At 36.2% G+C, this 26,083-nt stretch overlaps 2 protein-coding genes across 48 annotated transcripts in view; one reads left to right on the plus strand and one right to left on the minus strand.

The window, feature by feature from the left end:
• Window positions 1-26,083, plus strand: part of mcf2la (mcf.2 cell line derived transforming sequence-like a) — a 143,236-nt gene that overhangs the window by 47,750 nt on the left and 69,403 nt on the right. For 39 of the 42 annotated variants that reach the window (XM_073954082.1, XM_073954110.1, XM_073954146.1 and 36 more), the window contains one exon: window positions 24,663-24,746. In XM_073954082.1, the coding sequence (XP_073810183.1) occupies window positions 24,663-24,746 (84 nt within the window). Of the gene's footprint in view, window positions 1-8,911; window positions 8,997-24,662; window positions 24,747-26,083 lie in introns of those variants that run through there. The other 3 variants (XM_073954053.1, XM_073954155.1, XM_073954194.1) reach the window with 1 other exon arrangement.
• On the minus strand, window positions 740-5,212 carry si:busm1-105l16.2. 6 transcript variants are annotated; one of them, NM_001007209.1, is given in 10 exon segments: window positions 740-1,214; window positions 1,586-1,644; window positions 1,833-1,991; window positions 2,293-2,303; window positions 2,417-2,491; window positions 2,611-2,748; window positions 2,846-2,930; window positions 3,388-3,552; window positions 4,975-5,018; window positions 5,159-5,191. In NM_001007209.1, coding segments are annotated over 8 exon segments (912 nt in total). In that variant the 5' UTR covers window positions 3,461-3,552; window positions 4,975-5,018; window positions 5,159-5,191; the 3' UTR covers window positions 740-902.

Here is a 26,083-nt window from a genome sequence, read left to right on the forward strand (position 1 = left end):
GTTACCATTGAAAAGGTGTTTGCTACATATTTTACAATGATTATGGATTATGAGTTTCATTTTATGATCAAAGTATTGTGTTTGGGTTTGGTAAAGTTTAACTGGAGCATTGTTTAGGTTTAGTCCACAATGCTAGTGTGTACTGAAATCCCAATTCACAGTATTACCAAACCCTAAACTAACACCACTAGCTTAATAAACTACTAATTAGCTATTTATTAGTAGTTAGTAAGGTAGATGTTGGGTTTAAATTTTAAATAGGATTAGGGATGCAGAATGAGATCATATTTAACAACTACTAATAAACATTCATTTCTTAATAAAAGGCCGGTAATAAACCGGTAGATAATACACAGCAAATTTTGAAGTGTTAATTTCACTCTCAAAGTGTGAAAATTAACACTTCYTTAGTGTTTATATAGGTCCACACTAAATCGAGTTAAATTTACACTTGAAAAAGAGTAAATTATTTTACACTTGCATAGTGTTAAAAAAAAGCACTGCTAGTGTTGACTTTAACTCTCTGTTTTCCACTCACTTTCCCTATTTGCATAAAATAAATATGTTAAAACTACACTCGCAGTGTTAATAGCTTAACACTAAGAGTGTTCATCTTAACACTAATAATATAGTGCTCATACATACCTAGGTTGATATTTAAATGTATTTTTAGTTATATAGATTGTTTACTGCATTACAGGACAGTTTGCATTGATCAGTAAAAAAAAAATCAGAACAGTTTACCAGTTTAAACTTTTATTTTTAACAATGCATCTTAAACGCACAGTTAAACCAACATAAAATGTACAGCATTTTCAGTATCAAAAACTGTGAGAGTCTTAAAGAGGTGCTGTTTGCTTGCAAGCTTTGACAACACCAACACATTATTGTAAAAGAAACATTTAGTGTAAAAGCTTTGCACGCAGTTTCTTTACCCTGGGTGACTCACTGGTAGGTCCAACATCGATGTTGTAGACTGTAGTCTGCAGAAAGGTAAAGATGTAGACAAGGGCTTCCTCGTACGTCAAGTTGAACACATAGTCTTTAAAGAGTTCATCAACAGCACTCAAGGACCTGGTTGCTGCACAAGAGATGAGATGTTTGTCCATAACCACATAGAAATGGTCAATCCTCCCCTTGATCCTTCCTGATCTTAGGCGACATGGCTGGTGGCCCTTYCTCTCACTGAGATGGTCTTCAATGCTGGTGCAAGACTGCAAAAAAACAGCCAAAAATATGTCATTAAATGCAGGAAACCAATTAGGAAACTTACAATTTTGTTAATGAAAACAACACAAAAAATAAAACAAAACCACCTTTASCCAAAGTGCAAAAATAAAATGTGTTCATGTCATTCATTGTGTAGTGTGACAGGGAAAAGAATTACCACAAAAATATGTTTATATRTKTTTTGATAAACCCTCATTTCATCCAAGATGTAACATACATTCTTCAACAGCATTCAACTGAATGTATTGGCTTTTAAAAAAAAGTTTCAAAAGGTACATTTTACAGCATCGCATAATGGTCTTAACAACCTTAATAATAACAATGAAAAGACTTTTGAAAATATTGTGAGTTTTACCTTATGGAAATGCACAAGTCTTTCAAAGGCCTCTGTTGAACTGATCTTAAGTCTTCTTTCTCTCTGAAGGAGGTAGGAGATGCAGAAGGAGTAGGACAGATGACATCATTATCCCAGTCTGAATGAATGATGATAAAGTTATACGTATTAATATTAAAATGAAGCAAGCCCACATTCACACYTATAGCTCACAAATACAAAAGAAACCAAAGCAAATTTCAAACTACAAAATCCTTAGAAATCGTACYATTTTCAGATTCTTGTCCTTCTGCTGAATTAATAAGACAATGAAGTCTGGCAGTTGAAGTCAGAGATTTCGCCTCATTGATGATCCTGTGCTTAAATGCGGTCTCCCACCTCTCAAGCAACTTKTTGGATGTTTCAGCATTGAACAGGAGACTAAAGTCTTGAATAATCTAAGAAAGAAGCATATTAGATTAATTACAAACGGTTCCCTTTTCTGGATCGTAAAAATGTTCCTGTWATATAGATAGAAATATTTWAAAAATGCCAGTTACATTAAAAAGACTGACTGTATGATACAAATAAAAATAAAAAACACAAACCTTTAAACCAGGGGTGTYGAAACTCATTCCTGGAGGGCCAGTGTCTTGCAGAGTTTAGCTCCAACTTGCTTCAACACAACTGCCTGAAAGTTTCTAGTTTGCTAGTTAAGAGCTTGTGTTTAATTACAGTTGGAGCTAAACTCTGCAGAAAACTGGCTCTCCAGGACCAAGGTTTGGGCACCTCTGCGTTAAATAATTAAAACGGATGAACAAGTTTGTGTTAAGTACAATAAGACAATTTCTTACATAGCCTTTTGCGGAAAACGGGTCTCTCAGGCTGGGAAAAAGAGAAATAATGCCCAAAGCATAAGTCTCCCGTTGCTTGCACGTGGGGATTCTCCTAACAATCAGTAAAATATTTGATTAAGGACAGTACTTAACTTTTTACATTTTATTTTTTTTTTTTGGTTTAAAAAAAAAAATCCATGCTTTTCTTGCATATATTTAATGAAATCTTACCCATGAATCTCTTTCATGTGACTGACGACAATATTAACCAGCTGCCATCTAGTGCTGTGGCCCTTAAGTTTTTGTGACCTTGTATTCGTCAAGTACTTCATCACCACCAGATTGCTTTCCCAATGCATCTTGAACAATCTGATAAAGTGACCAGAAAAATGGTTATACTTGTAAAATAATAAAACTGAATTAGTATATGATTGAATTAACCATAACAAACAACATATGCATATACCTGTTTTGCCCTTTACCATCTACTATCAAGCAGCTGTTAGTCCTTGTCAATTGATTCTGCATATTTCGCTCTGGGTCTTCATGATCCATTGAAGAGAGTGAAACTGTATCAGTACATGTGCTGGCTGTTGATGATCTTGTGGGTGAAATCACTGATGGAGAAATGGAAAACATTATTATTAACCTTTACRTAATATTTTCTTTAGTTTACAATAAATTTATCTTATATTTCAACTTAATTTAAAACAATGCTGTACTAATAGCTTTTACTATACACCATCATCCTCAATGTTTTTCTACACTGTGGTTTTGACAGACTATTTTGATCAACCTTTCATCACTGGGCATCACATGAACTTAAGCTAAACGAACACCTGGCAATGGTCAAGAAACATATAAAAACTCTTTATTTCTATACACACTCCWCTGTTCAGTAAGCTCTTCTATGAATTTCTTCTTTTTACTTAATTCTAACTGTTTTGACTTGTACTACTGTAAAACAGAGGCATTTTAAAACTGTCCAAATATTTATTGAATAATTACCCTCAGGCAGGCCAGCAGAAATATTTTCTTCCAAACATCTAACAGTCAAGCATAAATGTRGACTGCTGTCCATTAACTCGTGGAAGATCTCCTCTTCTACATTAGGGTCCGTKTYATTGAAAACTTGAGGATCTGCAGTTGTTGATAATCCAAATTTGCTTTTCACTGAAAAAAAAAAAAAAAAAAACAGACTCAGGAAATGGTTATGACTTTAGTGAGCACAACTCTGACCAGCACAATCTTAACTTATCTTCACTCCGAAAACATTGAAATGTAAAATCAGTAAGCAATTTTACATATTTTTTCACTCCTTAATATAGAACTTTCACCAACATGATGGAAGCTGTTGAAAAATACACAATATATCACTTTATTATTAACAAGAATCTATCACAAACTTGACATAGTAAAATTAAATCAAGTTAATTTATTCATTTTCATGTTAAGGTGATACAGAAGCCGATGTTATTATGAATAGYACATATAAATAAAAAAGCACATTATGTTTTTCTTTTTCTAAAAATAACTATATTTACGTTCTTTTTGTTTTTTTATTATGAAGGATTCTACATACCAATTTCTAACTAGTATTGTTAGCAAGACGTAGGCTATAGGAAAATTATACTTGTATAAATGCACATTACAGATTAAAAAAAACTTTTTTTTTCACATTACACATTAATGAAAGATCTTCAAAAGTTAAGAGTACGTACAGTTCTATCTAAGCCAGCTCTTCATGCAATGCAATTGAACAGCACTTCAATATTAAATAAAGTTACTATTCGACTACTACCTTAGAGTCAACAATGAAATTTGCTAGGTAAACAATGGCAATAACAGTCTGCTTGGGTTCGTCTCTTCTGAGCWTAGCATTTTTCGGTCGTTGTCATAGGGAACACGTTACTCGATTCGCGCTCATCATCAGTTCTTTTCACAGCAGTTCCGTCTGTTACAGTTACTGAATAAGTCGAARCTCAACATACGGTATTTTTGAGTGGAACTGAGTGTCAGACAGGTTATAAAGTAAGCCATTTTAAGGATTGGTGCTTACCGGAGAAGCGAACAATTTCAAATGATTCAGTTCAATGTAGTGAACTGGTTCGATTGATTCACTGAAAAGAACCGTTTAAARAAGAATCATTTCTTAACTGGCTAACGTTATCCCTTCATGTCAACAAGCACGGCTAACTTTTACAGCGAATGTATTTTGCGTCTGTTTTTAACGTATTATGGTCTGCAGGTCTGTACCTGTACACTTGAATCGTATAACGTTATTCACCGTTTAAAAGCACKGATGAAAGCGTGAACAGGCAGCCCGCGACTCCTCGCTGCTCGCGCCACAAATCAATCGCACTGAACAGTGAACATTATAGATAACGTTAGATTACACACAAAGCTAGGTTACGGTTCAGCTAACGTTAAGTACTGACAGCTGCTGCTTTGCAGATATTTAAAACAAATAAACAGTTTAAACAATTCAAACGGTTGCATGAGTCATTACTGCCTATTTCTCATAATAGGCTCGAACTGAACCCGATTCAAATAGGAACTCCYTAAAACTGTTAACTGTAAAATGTTTAAAGTTACCTTTGTTTTCCCGCTAAAGCAGCTTGTCTCGTGGCTCCAGATGTCTGTCGTGTATAAAWTGACAAGTGGTTAGAACTTGAAATCTCGGTTAGAATATTTACAAATATTAATTTAACATTGAGAAACATAAAGCATGTAAAAATGTATTGAATATTTGTGGTTAAATAAGTAATATGACAGTTACCTGTTTGAATGTTCTCCATGTGCCATCCGCCATTAATCAAAGAGGAAGTAAGGTGAAGCGACCGGAAATGGAAACAACTTGTTTATAGTGTTAACTATGTTAACTCGCAGTATTAACCCTTACTCTGACCACAAGGGTACACTGCAGGTGTTTATGTCACGTAAATTAACACCACAAATAACACTTTTTAACTCAAAAAAATTTACACTGTAAAAACAACTCCAAACAACACTGGAAATTTTGCTGTGTAGAGTGAATTGTGACCTAAAGTAGTGTTACCAGTTAATTAGAAGAACAATGAAGGACTTATTTTCCTAATGTATTTTAGGGCTATGTTGCTGTCTGCAAATTGTACTGATTTTTAAGACACATTAAGGTTATTGAAATGCAGAAATAAAAGAGTAATAAAAACCCACCCTGTTCAGATTGGTGGTTAAAATAAATAAAAATAAAAACTTGATCAGTTCATCCCCAATTACAGCGCTCACAGCTTTGTTATGGTCAGTGGTTCATTTGAGCTAAATCACCTTCAACAGAGGCATCTTGTCTTGTTTGTTTTGATGGCCGCTTTGCACATCGCGCACTTGAAATGTTGCCATGTCCACTTATTATAATTGAAACAAGCGATTCATGGAATCAATAAAGCAGGCAGATGCACTTATATTTTGATATGGCTCATTTCCCAGACAAGAGTTCGGCATTTGTTTTTATTAAGCTTTTTTTCTAGGAAGATCTGGCAACACAAATTAGTTAAAGCTCAGGTCATGTACACACTATTATATTTTCATTTAGAGACACCTTTTTTTACTACATTTTGGCCCTCCATGCACTCGGAGACATCATTTTTAGGCTTTTATGGTCCGGATCCAAGATTATGTGAACCTCGGACACCATGCAAAGTATCAAACATCCTTTCTTTTATTTATTTTTAAAATGTAAAGACACATTGATATCTCTTCAACTTAGTCACTAACAATTCATACTGCGTTGGATTTTTGTGAAAGAATTTGTCATTTTTCAGGAGATAATTGGATTGCTAAATGTGTTTTTCACTTCCATAAATTACTGAACTGTGTGTACACAGAATAGGATTAAGCACTAAAAGGTGACCTAACAAACTGAACTTGGCAGCAGCGTGTGTATGTGGCCTATTAGCATCAACAGCGCATGAGAACATTGTTCATTATAAGCATGTGCTGCAGTTCTGCTGCTTAAATGCTCAAACTCTTTAAAGAAGGATGGATTCTTATTGGATGTCTGTGTTTTAATGTTCACCAGCTGATGAAGGTAGTTACAATATTACAGTTTTATTACTGTTCAGTATTTAGAATTTATTTATTTATTTATTTTTTAGTTGTACACTGCAAAACATATTCGTAAATTAGCAGTTTTCCATATTTTGTGATTTATGTTTTTATTTTTCCTCAATTACTTAGGCATTATGGGACCTTGATCTTTCTTCCATTAAATTTTAAACTTAAAAAGTTCAAAAAAGTGACATTTATTAAGATTTTTAACATTTTAAAGTGCCTTTGTGTCTGGGTTGGTGTTGTATATTATGCTAAAATTAAGCATGGGATGATAACTGTGTTCAAGATATACCGGAGTTTGGAAAGGTCAAGGTTTTAAAGCCGTCTAAATTATCTGCTATACCGTTCCTAAGGTATGAGTAAGATTTTTTTGTTTTGTTTTTTCGGACAGCATTTTCTCCAGCAGAAAAGATATCCAAAGATGGCGTTTTAAATTGTAAATAAATCAGTGTTTTTGAAACAAATGAAGGCAACAGAAGTTAATGATTCACTTGAAGTATTTAAACTGACATGTTTACTGCTCTGCAATATTATAAATGTTTCTTAAATTAAAATATATTTTGTACAAAGGGCAAAATGTTTTGTTTTTTTCCCAGACATTTAAAAAGAAAATAATTTAGAGCAGTAATCCCAACACTGTGATATTTATATCCAAGGTTATTTTACCATCAGACTTTTATATCGGCCCATGCCTAGCTACAAAACTCTTGTAATAAACTACCAGTACATTTTCTGTTATTTAACAGACTCTTTCTCTGTGTTACTTTTTATACATTATATTATTTCAACTTAAAATGTCAATAAAAGTCACTTTGTTTAACTGTAGAGTTGAATTTTCAACATCAAAAGTGGTCAAAGCAGAGATCATCATCTCATAATGCAATTTGAAACAATGCAAATAAACAGAAAACTCTTGTGAATCACAAAATATGGAAAAAATTCTGCCATTTTTAACTTCAAAATAATGTAAAATCAGTAATTTCAATCATGTATGATTCAATGACTTCAATTCTGTAAAACACAAGTGTTTCAAATGTTTTTTTCCCCATATAATGAAAGTCAGTCGGTCTCAGACCAACACAGACATCCATTGTAAAGCCACAAAACACAGATTCCTTTTTTTTGTTGTCAGAATATCTTCTTTTGTGTAAGTAAAGTAGGTCATACAGATTTGGAACAACATGAAGGTGAGCAAACGATAATAGAGTTATAATTTTTTTAGGTCAACTATTCCTTTTATGTTTTGCTTTTACTTTAGGAACACTTTTGACAAAGCTACACGGACCGTGAACGAACTTCTCTTGCTTGTGTCTGATAATCTGTAATGTGATTTTCAGACTTCTACATTCATAGCTGTTGTTCTGGAGCATTTATTGTACACAACCTGAAAAAAGTCTTGTCACCTTTCCAAGTTTTAGGAACAGCAAATAATAACTTGACTTCTAGTTAATCATTTGGTATCAAAAAATGGCTTATATGAAAGGCATAGAATGGCAGAAAGGCAGACTTTATTTATTAATGAAGTCATCTGGAATGGCAAAGAAAGCATTCTTGCAGGACTCCCAGAGTTCATCATGATACTTTGGATTCATTTTCAATGCCTCTTCTTTTATCTTACCCCAAACATCCTTAATAATGTTTATATCTGGTGACTGGGCTGGCCAGTTCTGAAGCATCTTAACCTTCTTTGCGTTCAGGGACTTTGTGGAGGCTGAAGTATGAGAAGAAGCGCTATCCTGCTGAAGAATTTGTCCTCTCCTGTGGTTTGTAAATGTAATGGGCAGCACATTGTTGATGTTCTGTTGATGTTGCCATCCACTCTGCAGATCTCTCACACCCCCATACTGAATGTAACCTCAAACCATGATTTTTCTTTCTCCAAACTTGACTGATTTCTGTGAGAATCTTGGGTCCGTGCAGCTTCCAATAGGTTCTTCACTATTTGTGATGATTGCGATACAGTTCAGCAGATGATTCATCAAAAAAATCTGCCATTTTTCCAAATGATCAACTAGATGTCAAGTTATTATTTTTCTCTTACAACTGGGATCGACGACAAGACTTTTGTTTGTGAACTTTGCTTTTTTTTTTTTAAACCATATGTATAGGAATTGCTAAAAAGAATGGGTGTTAGTCTAGTGCAAGCGAAGATGTCATGCTTACAGTATGTGCGTAGTTTTCTGGTCTTTAATGTCTTTAATGGTTTCTATACTGTGTTTTAAAGCTGGAATGGTTTCTTTATAGTGCAGACAGGCTCGGACAAGACACAGCCAAGAGGTCTTTAACAAAACCTGCAACATGTGGTTAACCTGGGCTGCTTGCTCAGACATGAAGAACAAAGAGGATGTTTTCCTAGCATGTTAACATTGAGTGTGTGTTGGTATGTGCTCGGTTTTTCCATCTGTGTGTCATACTGTCTAGTTTTAAAGCAAGTGGTGTAAATAATGCAGAGAGTGGACACGACCGCAGAGACACCGAAAACATGCTCTCCTTGTTCTCATGCACCAGGAAACACAGTCCTAGTAGAGGTGAGATCTTGAAGACCTCCCTATATGAATATATTTATAGCTGAATCCTTTTGCTGTTTTGATTTGGCTTATTTTACGTTATAATATTAGAAAATCAGGATTTTAGTGAGTTATTAACGATGAGCTGGGCTGTGTTTTAAATTTATTCATTTTTATTCTGACCTTTTAAAGTATGAATATCTTATTTAAAGAATTTACTTGAATGATTTATGATTAAACGTAATGTAAGTTGTATTATTAATTTGTTAACAATCAGATTGCAACATGAAGGGCAGTTTTGCATGTAAAATATAACAGTTGTTATGATCATGTTATGTCCACGTTGACCTAAATGTTGCACTGTGACAATTTGGAAATTTGGTATGTGTCTTTGGGGCTTCTCCACACTGTAACTCTACTGGATGTGGGAAAGATAGTGAGGACGGACCCATCAAAGAACAATACATGTTCCACATTGTCCACAGCCCCAGATTTTCACTGCTGGCACCATTGAAACCGATGTTGACACGAAAATGGTGTAACTTTACACTCATAGTTTACATTTGATTTACTTTATTGTTAGTAGTAACTATTTTTTAATTGTATTAGTGGTAACTTTAGACATTTTTAGACAGATTGTTGATTGGTGTAATTAAGGGTAGGAAACATATTAAAATATATATTTTTAGCATATTTGCAGGCAAAAAGTCTGTTGTTTGTTGGTAGTGGACACTGTTTATTCAACAGGTACATATTTTACCACTTTTTTCCAAGATAAACTTCTCTGACCACATTTCTAGAACTGCTCGATCGTGCAGATTTGCACTCTATAACATCAGAAAGATCCAACCCTTCTTATCTGAACATGCAGCTCAACTCCTTGTTCAAGCTCTTGTTCTCTCCAAACTGGACTACTGCAACACTCTGCTAGCGAGGCTTCCAGCTAACTCTATCAAGCCTCTTCAGCTGCTCCAGAACGCAGCAGCACGAGTGGTCTTTAATGAACCTTAAAGAGTACATGTCACTCCGCTACTTATCCGTTTGCACTGGCTGCCAGTTGCTGCTCGCATCAAATTCAAAGCTCTGATGTTTGCTTACAAAGCGATTTCTGGCTGCGCCCCTTCTTATCTGCTCTCACTTCTGCAGATCTATGTGCCCTCCAGAAACTTACGTTCTGTGAATGAACATCGCCTCGTGGTTCCATCCCAAAGAGGGAAGAAATCACTTTCCCGAACGCTCACGTTCAATCTGCCCAGTTGGTGGAATGAACTCCCTAACTGCATCAGAACGGCAGAGTCACTCGCTGTTTTCAAGAAACGACTAAAAACTCAACTATTTAGTCTCCACTTCCATTCCTAATCAGCAATTGCCTCTCTTGATATATACCACTAACTGTACTCAAATAAATAAATAAATATTAATACTTTCCTTCTTAGACTTTACAGACCTGAAACTTGCCTACAGCACTTATTCATTGTTGCTCTTATAGTTGTGTAAATTGCTTCCTTGTCCTCATTTGTTAGTCGCTTTGGATAAAAGCGTCTGCTAAATGACTAAATTTAATGTAAATGTAGATTTAAGATTAGATTTTTTTGTCTCCAGAATGTGTCTATAAAGTTTCAGCTCAAAGCACCATGAGATTATTTATTACACCTTTCTGAAGTTATTTTCAGGCATCTTGTAGCTGTTTTTGTGGCCTGTGCCTTTAATGCTAGTTCTCCCTGCCCACTGTTCCCATGTGCCTGTTATGCTGTGAAAATTACGACATTTTCTCGTAAATAGACGCGTGAATATTTTGAGTTTACTTGCTTCATTCGTGTGTCAAATCAGCTTTATTCACTAAATAGACGCAGGTTTGGCTAACATGGATTTTATTGAGAGAATAACTGTGTTTATGTGCTTTCTTTTAGGAAGGTTGATAAACAACGTAAATTTGTTTGAAGCCGTGTCTGATACATGCGTTAAGCGTGTCAATCGCGCAAAACACTCAACTTGCGCCCCTTCATTCGCATGAATTGCGTCATTCACGCTACCTCATTAACGCACATCACACAGGGAGAATATGAAAACACAGAAACCCCAACTTCCTACTGCGCCACCGCGCCGCCCTATCTTTTTGTTTATTTATGATAAATATTTTAGATTATATTATATGTCCTTGTTAACTATCAACTTTTTATGAAGTATTGTAATACTGTAAATATCATGCATAACATTTAAACAATTTATTTTTGTGGTTTTGCTTCTATCTACTAACAAAACACAACAAGCCGCATCCAGAGATGAAGATGACTCTTTTTATTACTGAGCTCTTCCAGGCTTCAGTCCAACCCCAGATCTTCAATCACACGGAGGTATAGCGTCACGCCATTAAAAATGCAAGGCCATGTAAAGAATACTGGTCTCTCCGCTGAATGGCATTAAACCGAGAGCGTCTGTCTCTCCTGAATAGCAGATCTTGGACGCTCAATGGCTTTGTCAGTGTGCGGTTGGCGTTCTTGGCGCCTGTGGCCGCTTCTACAGGCCTGTTATTGCTGCTTTGGTTTTTGCGGATGTGTGAGAGGATGTTTTGTATTGAACGGAGGCTTTTGTTGATGAAACACCACGAGATGAGCCGGAGAATGAAGCGCCGGAGTCTCTTTCTCATGAGCCCAGCTGAGGCCACAGTGACAAGACTGAACGCGCCTCAACGGCAGAGCATTGTTTAGCTGGAGCCCAGAGAGAGAGAAATGCAAATGAGAGAGAGCACGGCTGCTGATTGGACGGAGAAGAAAATGACAAACAATTTCTTTATTCTGTTGTATACGGTGTTCAAAGTAAAGGCTGTCAAAGGAACACTCCATTTTGAATCTGTTGAGCTGATCAGTGTCCCTGTATCTGTGGTTACACTCAGTAAACAGTGGTGAGTTTGGTGAACTGATGACCTTCACGGCCAATCATAGTCATTTCTGTTGAGCATGTGAACACAACAGCATAGGCAGTGTCCACAGTTTCCCAGTGCATGGGCTAGAACACTGGTGAATGTGCCACAATGAAGCAGCTAAAAGTTGGTTGTTGCTATAAGGGATACAGCCATGGGTGGATGTTAGTGAGAACTATTTATATTATTTATTCAATTATCCATTATTAATATTTCATAAACCGCTACTCTTACCCCGACCATTAAAGTAATGTAAAAACAGTAATCATACTGAGTATTATTTATATCGTTTATTAAATTACTAAATTGTATTTTATTAATTTCTACCACTAACCCAAACCTCACAGTAATGTAAACATATTTTTAAACATATTATTATTAAAATTATGCTATATTGACTTAAGTATCCTCAGCTGTATCCCACCTAGACTGTACCTTAAATCTTTGGTTTTTAATGCAACACTTGGGGATTTTCTGGGCTGTTTCTTCATTGTTGTTCCCCATTTGAGCGCCCGTTTGAAAGCGCCCTTTGACCTTTTGGAGGAGATTTGCACAGCATTGCTGTTTGTGCTTGCAATTTAAATTCGATCCAAAAAGTACTTAAGAATGATTTTTATTTATAGCTTATATCATATCAGTCAATTGTTTGGAGAATTTGAGCTTTTGTAGCCACTTTAGCGATGCATTTCGCCTCAGTTTGGTTGTTCGCTAGGTTCGAGCTATTTCTGTGGGGCAGTAGTGTTACAGATGGCTTGGGATTATGTCCTAATTGAACAATTTTTGGTGGCATTTCATTTCTTAAGTTCTTTTTAAGTGAATATCAAATGTTTAAATACGTTCTGCATCTTTGTTTGTTGATATTTAGCAGTGAGCTTTGTTCGTGCAACTTTTCAGCTGCATGTCTTAACCACAGATGGTCTGTTTAACTGTTTTCTCACTAGTGAAGTGTTCAGTTTTTCCACCGTGTTAGTACAAATTGCACCATTACGCAACCCCTATAACGCCAATTAATCATTTTCAGTACTTAAATGTACTTCATTTTAACTAAAGGTGCTTTCACACCTACATTTTTGTTTCGGAACCTTTCTCGTTTGCCCAGTTAGCGTGGTTCATTTGGCATATGTGAAACCAACAATCTCTCTCGGATCCGCACCAAAACAATCGCTCTAAGATTGCTTAATTGAATAAGTATAGTGAGAAAACAATATGATCCGAGCCCGGTCATATCACAGTGTTTTATGGATATGTAGTAGGCATACGGCTATATGAAGAGAGAATTATGTGTAGGGCGGGAGGTCATTCACCACACATCCCAAGTCTCCCGGAAGTTTGGGAGTCTCCCACAAATGCAAAGAGACTCCCAGATGCCCGCAAACGATTGATAATCTCCCGGAAATCGCGCGTCTCCCTATCGGTCCTCGGATACGTCGCGCACCCTTCTCACCCCTCCTTACTGTAACCCTTATCCCTCCTCGCTCTTCAGACACGTTACCAATACTCTGCAAATGAAAGTATATCTAACTTCTCTTTTAGCCTAGCCCAACCAAACTAGTCAAACCAAACCAAACTATAAGTGTAAATACAGCCTAATTCATCCTTGCTGGAACTGAACACAAGCGTTTGATCAGTATTTGTTACCTGCCAATTTTAAAAAACGCAAAAAAACAACAAGGCCTTTGTGTTTGTCCAGTATTGTGAACTTTTTCCCAGATGAAAGGCTTTCTGGCATTTGTGTGTCTGTGTCATGTGCCCTGAAGCCGTGACAACGTTCACAATGCAACAGCCTCTCTAACCTAATTGCTTAAATGTATAATATCGTTTGGAATACAATCCAATTTGGAATACAGAGGAACTTGTCATGGAGCGGCTGGCAAAAAAAAAAAAAAAAAAAACTCCCTCGACTTGTTTTCTATTTTTATCATTTCTCTCAATTCTACATTTGGCCTTTTGTGATGTTGCAAAAGCAAGAATAAACTCTTCTAGCCTGAAGCAGCGTATGATGGAGATGTGAGATGAACTTTAGGTTATGACAGATTTCAGTATGACTTTTAACCAGGTCATAGAAAATCAAAATATTAGGTAACACTTTATTTTGATGGTCCATTTGAGTACACTGTAAAACCCAAAAAGTTAAGGCAACTCAAACCATTTGAGGAAATCGATTGCAACTAAACCATATACTGTAAGTTCAAAAACTAATGCTAATGAGTACTGTGAACTTAAACCATTTGAGTAAACGAAGAAATTTGAGTACTGTAAAATCCAATAAGTTGTGACAACCCATTTTAAAATCATTTAAGGAAAAGAATTGGTACAAACCATTAAATTAATTTCTATAAAGGGTTTGAATTTTTTTTTTTTTTTTTTTTTTTTTTTTGGGTTGGGTCGGTTTGGGTTGCTTTTGGTTTTGGTTTGTTTGGTTTGGTTTTGGGTTGGTTTGATTTGGTTTGGTTTGTTTTTTTTTTGTTGTTGTTTTTTTTTTGGTTTGGGTTGGGTCAGTTTGGTTTGCTTTGGTTTTGGTTTGTTTGGTTTGGGTTGGGTTGGTTTGGGTTGGGTTTGTTTGGTTTTGGTTTGTTTGGTTTGGTTTGGTTTGGTTTGGTTTGGGTTGGTTTGGTTTGGGTTGGGTTTGTTTGGTTTTGGTTTGTTTGGGTTGGGTTGGGTTGGTTTGGTTTGGGTTGGGTTTCTTTGGTTTTGGTTTGTTTGGTTTGGCTTGGGTTGGGTTGGGTTTGTTTGGTTTGGGTTGGGTTTGTTTGGTTTTGGTTTGGCTTGGCTTGGCTTGGCTTGGGTTGGGTTGGTTTTGTTTGGGTTGGGTTTGTTTGGTTTTGGTTTGGTTTGTTTGGTTTTGGTTTGGCTTGGGTTGGGTTGGTTTTGTTTGGATTGGGTTTGTTTGGTTTTGGTTTGGGATGTTTTTTTTTTTGGTTTGAGTTGGGTCGGTTTGGTTTGGTTTGGGTTGCTTTGGTTTTGGTTTGTTTTGTTTGGGTAGGGTTAGGTTTGGTTTGTTTGGTTTGGGTTTGTTTGGTTTTGGTTTGTGTTGGTTTGGTTTGGTTTGGTATTTGCTTGCTTGGTATGTGTTGGTATGGTTTGGGTCGGTTTTGTTTTTTTGTTTTGTTTGGGTTGGGTCGGTTTGGTTTGCTTTGGTTTGGTTTGCTTTGGTTTGGGTTGCTTTGGTTTTGGTTTGTTTGGTTTGGGTTGGCTTTGTTTGGTTTTGATTTGTATTGGTTTGGTTTGTTTTTTGCTTGCTTGGTTTGTGTTGGTATGGTTTGGTTTGGTTTGGGTTAGGGTTGGGCCGATAGACAATGTCATCATCCATCACCGATGGCCAATAGACAACGCGATGCTGAGCCTGCATTGCCGATCCTACGCCTTGCACCGCCCCCATCGTAAACCCGCTCGCAAAAAATACACATTTAGGCCTTGTTTACACTAATATGTCTTGGTGTTAAAATGCCATTTTATAACGAATATTAACCAGATCCACAACATTTTTACCTAGCCTTTCTGAACAGCCCTCCGTCCGCTGAAAACGCACATCACGTGACCACACACACACACACACACAGAGAGAGAGAGACACACAATCACAGACACTGTCATGCGCTGCTGGGTTTGTTTGGTTTGTGTTGGTTTGGTTAAATTACAGTAATGTGTGGTGGTGTTTTAAAATCAATATTGCACCGTGCTAAACACATTTGTATTGCATGTGTGGGTGTGTACATGTGAAAGCATCTGTGTCGTCGTTTGAGAACTTCTCAAATGTGTAAATGAGTCAAAAAAGCACCACAAATTCCTCTTACACACACAAATGATGATCTGCTTCAAGGAGATCTAATTCTGAAGCCCGTAGTGAACTGTAAAGGTCAATATCTTGTTGTTTGCTGGTCATCACGTTTCTCCTTTCTGTGCCAGAAACGTCTCTTAACCTCAGAAGCTCGGTTTTAACCCACACTACAGCATCTGTTTCTGAATCCTTAAAGTCACGCCACACTGTCACAGAGTCCAGCAATCCTACAGTGATCTTAATCTGAACGTGGTCTGCAACTGGGGCAGCGAGCCAGACTTTTAGCAGCTCTCTGTCTGTGTTACCAGGGCAGGTTAAGGATTTACATCTCTTAATCTTCAAGCATCTGTCTGTGTCTCCCCGTAGCCAAAAGAAGGTGTTAAGAGTGGTGAAAACAGGTGCTCAGCGGTATGGCAAGCCATTTTAATATTTAATCTATGAAACACAATTATAGGATCTGTTTTAATTCTTCTTTTTTTTTTTGATGCTAATATTTATTTTCCGCAAATTAAAAGAACGTATTCATTACCTAATAGTACTTATTCTTTAGGGACTAGTCGCTTTCTAAAATTAGATTACTATTATTATACTATTATTGTTAATTATATACTAGTTCTTATTTATTATATACCAGTACTCATTCGATAGGGATTGCAACCTAATAAATTGACCCTAGTACTTTTTTGTTAGGTAACAGTATGTATTATATAGCAGTGTTTTGTTATGTTATGCTAGTATTTATTCATCAGATACCAATACTACTGTAACTGAAAATTACATTACATTGTTTACATTGTTAGAGATACTGTTTCACACAGTGGCACCAAATAAATCTCAAAATTTTGACTTGATTTGATGCTTTTTAAATTTCTTAAAAATTTTTTTTTTTTTTTTTTTTTGCATCTTTCAATTCTAACTTTATGCCTCGCAAATTGACTCAATTTCTGACTTATTTTTATCAATTTGCTTTTGTTAAAGTATAATTTAGGGCTTCTCAAAGTCTATAGGGCAGGGGTCTCAAACTCGCGGCCCGCGGGCCATTTGCGGCCCTCAGTGCAATATTTTGTGGCCCGCGCCGACCGCTGTACACTGACAGAATCAGCGGAGCGGGGAGAGAGAGCGCTCCCCGCTCCGCTGATTCTATCCGTACACAGCGGTCACTGGCATTCCCCGCCCGCCGTGTAAACAAAGGGGTGTTGTCGCGCGCGTTCTGATCAGCTGTGTTGTCGCGCGCGTACTCAAGAGCAGTGTTATCGCGCGCGTACTCAAGAGCAGTGTTATCGCGCGCCTACTGAAGGGCGGGACCGAGGATGTATCGCGTCGCGGGGGCACTTTTGATCAAGGGCACTTTCTATGCAAGACTAAAAAGGGCATGTGCTCTGCACAGGTTGAGCCCTATGTGTGCACGTGCCTGCCCTGCATCTTATATATATTATAGGTAGATACAGACTGGTACAGACTGATGTGACTGGAGTGGGGTGGGGGTTTTATTTATACATATATACGCCTTTTTTTTAGGTGAGGGAATGGAAGTTTTGAGTGAGTTCCCCCACTTTTTTCCCTAGGACTTCAATAAGTCAAAGTACAGGTCTAGACTTAATGATGATCATCTTCAAGCCATACTGAGGGTCTCAACTGCTTCCGCTCTAAAGCCAAATGTGGTTCAGATTTGTGAGAAGAAGCGCTGTCAAGTCTCTGGCAGCAAGAAGTAGGCAAAAGATGCCATGTTCAGAAGAACTGTTCATAATCTTCACTCAATGTTCTATTAATGTTCAGGACACTTCATGTTCAGAAGAAATAATTAAAACTGTTAATAATGACATTTGAGGACTTTTTTTTGTGAAATCCCTTATGCGGCCCAGCCTCACCCAGACTTTGCCTGATGCGGCCCCCAGGTAAATTGAGTTTGAGACCCCTGCTATAGGGTATTCATTCCGGACCGACTCCATTTTGTATTGCAAGACCTTGCATAAAGAATTCAAATCGATTTCCTTCATTAATAATTGCATACACCTTTTAAATCAACAGTTTAGTAGTTTGTGTTTAAAAAAATACGGGCTGAAATAAAATCGAAGGCAAAATATTCAAAGTTTTCATGACATTCAGTGATCATACAAGGCTTCGCGTGATTGAGCGTGCTAATTGTGCTTATGCGCCTGCTTTAAAGCACTGCAGCAAAGCAATCATTTGAATGGATGAAGATGTCAGTCTCAGGCAAAAGAAAACTTGATGAAGAGAATAGACAAAGTTGAATGGACAGATAATTATGCGTTTGTTTTGCCACAAGCCAGCACAAAGCCATTCTGCTTGATTTGTAATGATATAATAGGGGTTGTAAAGAGTGTAAAGGTGAAACGCCCCTATAAAATGAAACATTGACATTTTAAACGGCAGTGTCCACAAAATACAGATATAAGAACCACAAAACTACAACACCTAACTTTTCATTACACACCTTTTGTATTTTTCACTTTTGTTTGAAGAGAGCTAAGGATGTAGACCTGGTGCATTTGGCCCGCATGCAATGCTATTTAATGCTCAAACCTAACCCTACCCTTCACAAGCTACACTTCCATCCACCTATTTTTATTAGCATTGTCTCTAGACCAGGGGTTCCCAAACTTTTCAGCCCGCGAAGCCCAAAATAACAATGCCAGTGACTTGCGACCCCCGATATCCTCAGAGGTGGTTATAAATACAGAAACCTTGCATGCAGTGGAGCACACACACCAACAGACCCAAGTCTTATTTAGTTTAAATGTATGTCAGTGCTGTAAATGTGCCAGAAAGTTTAAGCTGGTGTTTTAAAATCAATCTGCTGCATCTGACGCTATTGCTGTGTCTTTAATATAATGTAACTACCTCAAGGGTCGCAATCCAGAACTAGTAACTATAAGCTACTATAGTAACTATATAGTATATAGTAACTGTGAACAACTATTTTTTTTCAGTAGGCTATGGATAAAATATGGTAATTCTTATTACTATTTAAAAATAAATAGATTTTTGGAAATCAACAGGCGACCCCCCCCCCCCCCCCTCCTTCATTGTCCCGCAACCCCTCAGGGACCCCCCACTTTAAGAACCACTGCTCCAGACAATCAGTTATTTAAAAATGTCAGACCTGGGTCTTCAAAATAAAATTCGGAGAAGGAGGTGGGCTCCGAGGTTAAAAAGGTTGAGATGTGATATTCCAGTTTTGTGCATTTTTGGATGGAAACAGCTAATGTGATGTCACTACCTCTGTTGAGTGCATTGTGTCTGACATTACACCTCTGATATATGCAATCTCAGCTTGCATCATCAAGACTGCATCCAGAAACTATTAGCCCTACCCTTTGTTGTGTTTTGCTCAAAAATCCACTTATATTAGTGGTTTAGCCACTTTCGCATTGTATTTAATGTATTTTGAATGCAAGTGCCACTTTATTTAAAGAAAAAATAAATAGTGTTGACTTGTGATGCATGTTATGGATGTTTATTAAAAACAAGCTATGTTATATCAATTGTTTCGGACATTTGACCTAAATAAAAATTCTGTTTTTTACCTTTTACTGTAGACATTGAGAACCCCTGGTATAATTAGTAAGTTTTTTATAAATTTGGTTATCTAATGAATAGATATCATGTTTTAATAAAACTTGTATACGCTTAATTGATATAACAAGTATTTAATAAATAAGCTGTAGTATCTTGTGTGTGACTTTAAAAAGTATTTAATGAATTCCTACTAGTAGAAATGTGGTTATAATAAGAATAAATATTAGTCAACATTGATTCTCTGAATGACATCCTACAAGTCAGTGATTCAAAATAGGACATTTGTGTTAAAATGGTTTGCCGTACACCTGCAATCTGTGACGAATTGAGAACAGATCTAGTTTTGTTTTGTTTGAGTAGAGCATGTTATTAATAGTTTGAGGGCTAAACTTTAAAGTTCAGGAGTCTGTATCTTATGGTAAGATTTTGATGCTTGAAGTGCACACAATGTCATTGAACTTCACAGAAACCTAATAATATAGTGAGTAGCCAGCATGTGTTTTTTTTTTTCTTTCTGTAATGCTGTAATGTGTTTCACGTCACTGTCCTTCAGGCTTCAAAGAGGCCTTATCTTCTCTCGCCGCTCCTCCACTGTACTCCAGCTTTCAGACAAGGGCATTTCCTGACACGGGAGATTAGATTAACATGCCGCTTTATCAGCCCATGTGAAACTTGGCCTGTCTTTTTGGAGTAAAAATAAGGTTTAATCAACAGCAATATGTCATTTCAGATGCTGTGGAGATGGGAGTGATTGTAAAGCTGTTGGGGGATTACATTTGTGGTCTAATATGACCACATGCAAAGTGGCAAAAGCTGTTGGCAGGTGAAGGATTAGAATTAAAAGTGCTGTATGCAAGTTTTTGACTCCTCCAAAGGATAAAAATACCATAATATGTGCAGATATTTGAGAAACATGCTAAGTGAACATTCCTGTTAACTGAAAAACAATGCTGAAGTCAAATATTGGGCTTTGAAAATGGGCCTTCTGTGCCAGAACGTCTGTCTTTGTTTTGTTAATTTAACCCGCCCACTGCCACTTTAGCCAATTATATTTTAACACCCCGGGTTTGGTGGCAAACAGCGCATTTCATTCATTTAGTCAGAAAGGCTCTCAAAGCATGCGTCCGTGACTGAAATGCGACCTCTAGTGCACATAAGCAGACTTCGAAATGAGACGCAGATTCAGAGTTCCACATGAGGTTATTAATTAGCAAATAATACAAATATTACGAGCGAAAAAAATTTGGTGAGCAGGTTACATTGTAATGGTGCGTCCTAACAGCACGCTAAGTGAAGTGATTTGCAGTGATAAGCAATTTAACTGTTTGCACCAGATGAAACACGACAGAAGTTTAAATACAGTCATTCAGAAGCACAGAATAGTGCACTCACTGCACTCCAATGAAATGGTAAGGTTTATAATCTAATTAATACACATTAAACCTCTTTATCATTATTAAATGTGCATGCTGAATCATTGATATGTTGGTTTTGAGTCTAAAGTTTTATTCTAAACGGTTTATTTTATTTTCAAGATCTGAGGTGAACTATCTGCTGCTGCTTTTAGTATGGCAATAAATGTAATGTAAAATGGCATTCAAACTCACATTGCTAGCATTTAACACTGAATAAAGCACATGAGGTGTACCTGAGGTAATCAATGTCAGTCTTCTGTTGTTCATCTGTGAGAAATAGAAGCCGTTTCTAAAATATGCATGTTCAGTCTTGGTTACAACAAAAACTCCTTTAATATGAAAATATTCCTTTTATCGTGCGCCGTTGCTTTGCTATAGAACACTGCTTAGATCAGCTTTTAGGCTTGATTGTCAGACTCTGTCCTTTTGACCCTCAATCTGGCAACCTGCACTTGTGCTTGTTTTGATCCAGGAGTGCAATACCTAGTTCAACCACTGGGTGTCAAACTTACACACTGCACATTTAAGATAAATTGTTGGAACAATAGTGTGAAATGTAAGTGTTTTTTGTGTTGTCATTTTTATTTTATTTTTTACTGAAGCTAATATCTATAGTATCAAATTTAGACTTTATTTTGTATCGACTTAAAAAAAAGGATTGAATTATTATATAATTATTGTATATTATAAATATACATGATAAATATAATATAAAAAGTATATTATATTGTATATTATAAATATATATAATTATTGAATTATTATTCTCCAAAATTTGTTTGTAAAAAGTTTTATTTTTGCTTTGCTTTGCTTTTGGTTTGGTTTGTGTTTTATTTGTATTTTTTTGTGTTGTTTGTTACGATGTACGTGTTTTGTTTTGGTTTTGTGTTGTTTTATTAATTTTTAGGATGTCTCTTCTGCTATGAAAGTCTGCATGTACTTGAAACATTTATTTATATTAATTAGCTTTTATTGTTTTTGTGTTTTATGTTTTATCTTGTGTTTTTTGCATGTCTGCAAAGTCTGCATGTATTTATTTTATTTTATTTTATTTTATTTTAGTTATAACAGCAGGGATGTTCAAATGTTAATTTTGAACCCCCTGATTAACTACTTTTTTACCCAAAAATTTGTGGCATAAGATTGTGTTGCTTTGTACTGAATTGATGTGGTTTGTTCTGGCTGATAGCTATTTTACTTTTTATCATTTTTGCATTATTAAAAAAAAGTTCAGTTAGTAAAGACTAAAGAAAATGAATGATGAAATCACAAACCCACTACCGTCCTGTGTGTTTAATGTTTACCTGTGACCTACTTATCCATATGCTGAGTTCACAAAGGTCCCAAACACCTGACTAACAGCAGAAGCGACGGATGAAAGTGCGTTTGTGTTTCCGTCTGTCGTCCAGTAACTTTATCCTTGCTGATAAGCACTGCACCAGTGGTCTGTTGTTGGTTTTTTTTTTTTGCTTTGTTTCACATTCGACTGTTCACTGTGACCTGATTTCACCTTTATTTGTGTGTGTTTAGATTCAAACTTATTTGTTTTGATTTAAGCAAGTGCAATCTCAGAGAAAGATGAACCACAGTAATTCACACACTCAAAAAAAAAATCTAACTTCTTATTTAAAATGAGCTGAAACAACACAACTTTTAAGATTTTGTTTGGAAAACTTAATTGTTTTATGTTCAATCCACCTAAATTTTTAAGTTTAAATTGTGTGGAGTGCAGAAACACACACACACACTTATGTGATTTATGAGAATTCTCCATTGACAATGTATTTTATACTGTAAATAACTGCTTATTATATGGCCTCACCCTGCCCCTGCCTCTAAACTCAACCCTCATTAAAACTAGTGGAACATTTTGAATGTCAGAAGACCCTGTTAAGTATGATTTCTAAGCTTTTCTGATTGTAAGGACACAAGGCAACCTCATCCTCGTAAACCACAAATTTAACTACAATATAACACCACTGTTGGTCATACGCATGTCATTATACAATTTAAAATAAAGAAGTATACACACACACCACTTAGACACATCTACACACCCCACACATGTACACCTGCACACTCATGGACATGCTCCACTCACACACTCAAACGCACACACATACACACTACAGTGGCGGATGCTCTCCAAGCTGCTTACAGTAATCTTCTTAGAAGAAATACACTCTCTCTTCACTTCTCTTCTCCTTCTCCTTCTCTTGCTTCATATTTTCATTCATTCGATTACTCTTCCATCTCGTTTCACTTCATTCATTCATACACTCTTGGAGAATGAAGTTAGATAAATTGCTCAGGTGTGAGTTTGTCACTAACTGTAACAGAGTGTAAATCTTGATGGTTCTGTGGGTCTCGTCTATCAAATCTGATCTTTATTTTTTTTTTTTTTGTATTTTATATTGGATCCAAGTCAGGTGATTGGCTGGGTGATTCTACAGCTTGATTTTCTTTCTCTGAAAGCATTTGAGAGTTTCCTCGGCTGTGTTTTGGATCATTGTCTTGCTGAAATGTCCACTCTGGTTTCATCCTCATCACCCTGATAATGTAGATGTTAGACTGAAGCAGCTGATATTATACACTTAGGAAGGGAAGAGGGTTGCTGAAGGACTACTAATTTCAGCTTAATTAAGAGATTTCAGCTGCTGTCTGGGCTTTCGCTGCCTTTCCACACCTCCCCTTCTTCATGTGTTCAATCCTTTTTTCCCTCTGTCATTTTTATTTTATTACACAACTTAATTTAGAAACTAATTAGATTTGTTTTCTTTGAATATATGTATTTATTTAGTTGTTACTGACGTCTGGTGAAAATTTCAAGTCAACAACAAATGGTGAATACTTGTTTCCCCTACTGTATTATTTAAAGCCATTTTCTTAAAATGAGTTTTGGTGCACTGAAACAGAATTTTCTACTCCATTATGTTTTCAAGAATTCATCTTTATTTCTTTTATACACATATTGTATTCATTATATATGTCTTATTAATCTGAGCAAAACATAATGAATATCATGCTGCTTATACCAGGATTTATAGAAGATCACCATCAAGACATTATTCAGTGTAACAGTAGTCATATATTACAAATGCTAAACAGGCATGTTTAGAACAAGAATCTTTTGATGACTGCATTAAAAGACTCACCGTGCAACTAAAAATACAAACTATTTTTTATTTTAATTTAAGATATTTTTACTATACCGCCAATATCCCTATAACATTAGCTTTTACCCAATTGTTACCACAATGTTTTAATTGAGAATGAAATGAAACTATAATGAAATATTAAAGTAAAAGCTATAATATCAATTTTAAGTCTAATTTGATGCAGTATCTCATCTTTGACCCAGTTGAAGTTAGAATTATTAAACCTTCTAAATTATTAGCCCCCGTTTATTTTTTTCCCCAATTTCTGTTTAACAGAGAATTTTTTTCTACTCATTTCTAATCATAATGGTTTTAATAACTCATTTCTTATTACTGATTTATTTTATCTTTGCCATGATGACTGTAAATAGTATTTGACTAGATTTTTTTCAAGACACTTCTATACAGCTTAAAGTGACACTTAAAGGCTTAACTAGGTTAATTAACTAGGCAGGTTAGGGTAATTGGGCAAGTTATTGAATAATGATGGTTTGTTCTGTAGACTATTGAAAACAAATATAGCTTGCCTTTAAATGGGTTTAAAAAAATTAAAAACTGCTTTTATTCTTGCCGAAATAAATCAAATAAGACTTTCTCCAGAAGAAAAAACATTATCAGACATACTATGAAAATTCCCTTGCTCTGTTAAACATCCTTTGGGAAGTATTTAAAAAAGAAAAAAATCAAAGGGGGGCTAATAATTCTGACATCAACTGTATACACCAATCTTTAGCTTAAACTATTTTATTACCATTTATATTCTGAGTTTTTAAGAGTATCTGTTGGTCATTATTATTATTTTTTTTGCCTACTCACTTTTGCCTAAGCATTTCCCCCCTGTTTCTAACTGAATGTGTTTGTTGGTTTGTTGTGCAGATGAGATTATGCAGCAGGAGAGCAGTCCTCTGTGTGCCGCAGACATCAGCCCAGACCTCAGGAAACAGTTTGCCTTCTTGTCTGGTGAGTCTTCTGTAGTCAATCCCAGAATGCTTTGCATATAAATACTGTTGTTTGGCCTCACTATTACAGTTTTTCAGAGATGACGTTAGTCCTGTTTTGAACCTGCCGCTATGCTGACACACAGGTGTTTGTAGCTCCACCCTCATTTGATAAGAGACGAGACTCATTTGAATTTAAAGCAACAGTCACCAAAACGCCACAATATTGATCAAAACGGGCAGTTTCAAAGACTTAAAAAATATATATTTGTGAGGTATTTTGAGCTGAAACTTCACATATACACACTAATGACATCAGAGACTTATTTTAAATCTTGTAAAAAGGGACATAATAGATCCTCTTTAAGATTGTATGTGTAAAATCTCACAAGAAGCTACAAGAGGTGAATAACTCACTACAGCACTGATCTGATGAGCTATATTTAAAGTGTTAAGTCAGAATTGTAACATATCCTCTTTCAAATGCGCTATATGGGTCAAGAGTGAAGATTATTTATACATATCTGCTTGATCTAAGAACATGAACAGATTTCACAAACACACACTTAATAACACTCCAGAAACTCTCTCCAGTCTGCGTAAATAACCCAGATAGTGGCCGGCTCGGGTTGCCCAGGATAACGCATGACTGGAGGAAGCCTCTTAATTATTCAGTCTTGCCATGACGAAGTGCTTGACAACAGCGTTTAGAGCTGATGCGCGTTGCCATGTTGTTTGATTGACTGCCAGGCTGTGTGTGCTTGTGAGTGAGATAGAAGAGTTTATAGTGAATAAGAGGATTAGATTGAGATTAAGATTTTCATTAAACCCCCCCTCATTGGATCAAATCTACGAGAGAGTCTCTGAATATTCACAAACCTGGCTCTAAACTCATGCATTATGTATGTCATAAAACATTTACAACAATACTGGCAGGAGAGAGTACAACAACCATTTCATACAACATACAGAAACAAAGAGGATGCGTCTATAAAACTAAATGTTTTTATATGAATGAATGATGATGTCACAGATGCAGAGGTTCAGGGTTTCTCTGATTGGCTGCAAAATGGTGCAGTTGTGGTTCAGGGATTAAAGCTCTGATTCATTTTTAATGCATTGTTAATGATGGTACTGTATTTAAAGATTGTGGTTACCATGGTTATCAGATTAAGAGTTCTTTGCACTTCTGATCTCTGTTAATTTGAACCCTCTGGGGTCTGAGGTTAATTATGGGGCCCCTAAGATGTTTTGACATGCCCTGATATTTGTGCTTATTTCAGCTTTTTATTACATAGTATTTGCCAGCATGTATTTGTTTTGTATTCAGCACAAACTTTGCTACAATAATATGTGAGA

The sequence above is a fragment of the Danio rerio genome, chromosome 1 (genome assembly GCF_049306965.1).
Source record: "Danio rerio strain Tuebingen ecotype United States chromosome 1, GRCz12tu, whole genome shotgun sequence".
Lineage (NCBI taxonomy): Eukaryota > Metazoa > Chordata > Actinopteri > Cypriniformes > Danionidae > Danio > Danio rerio.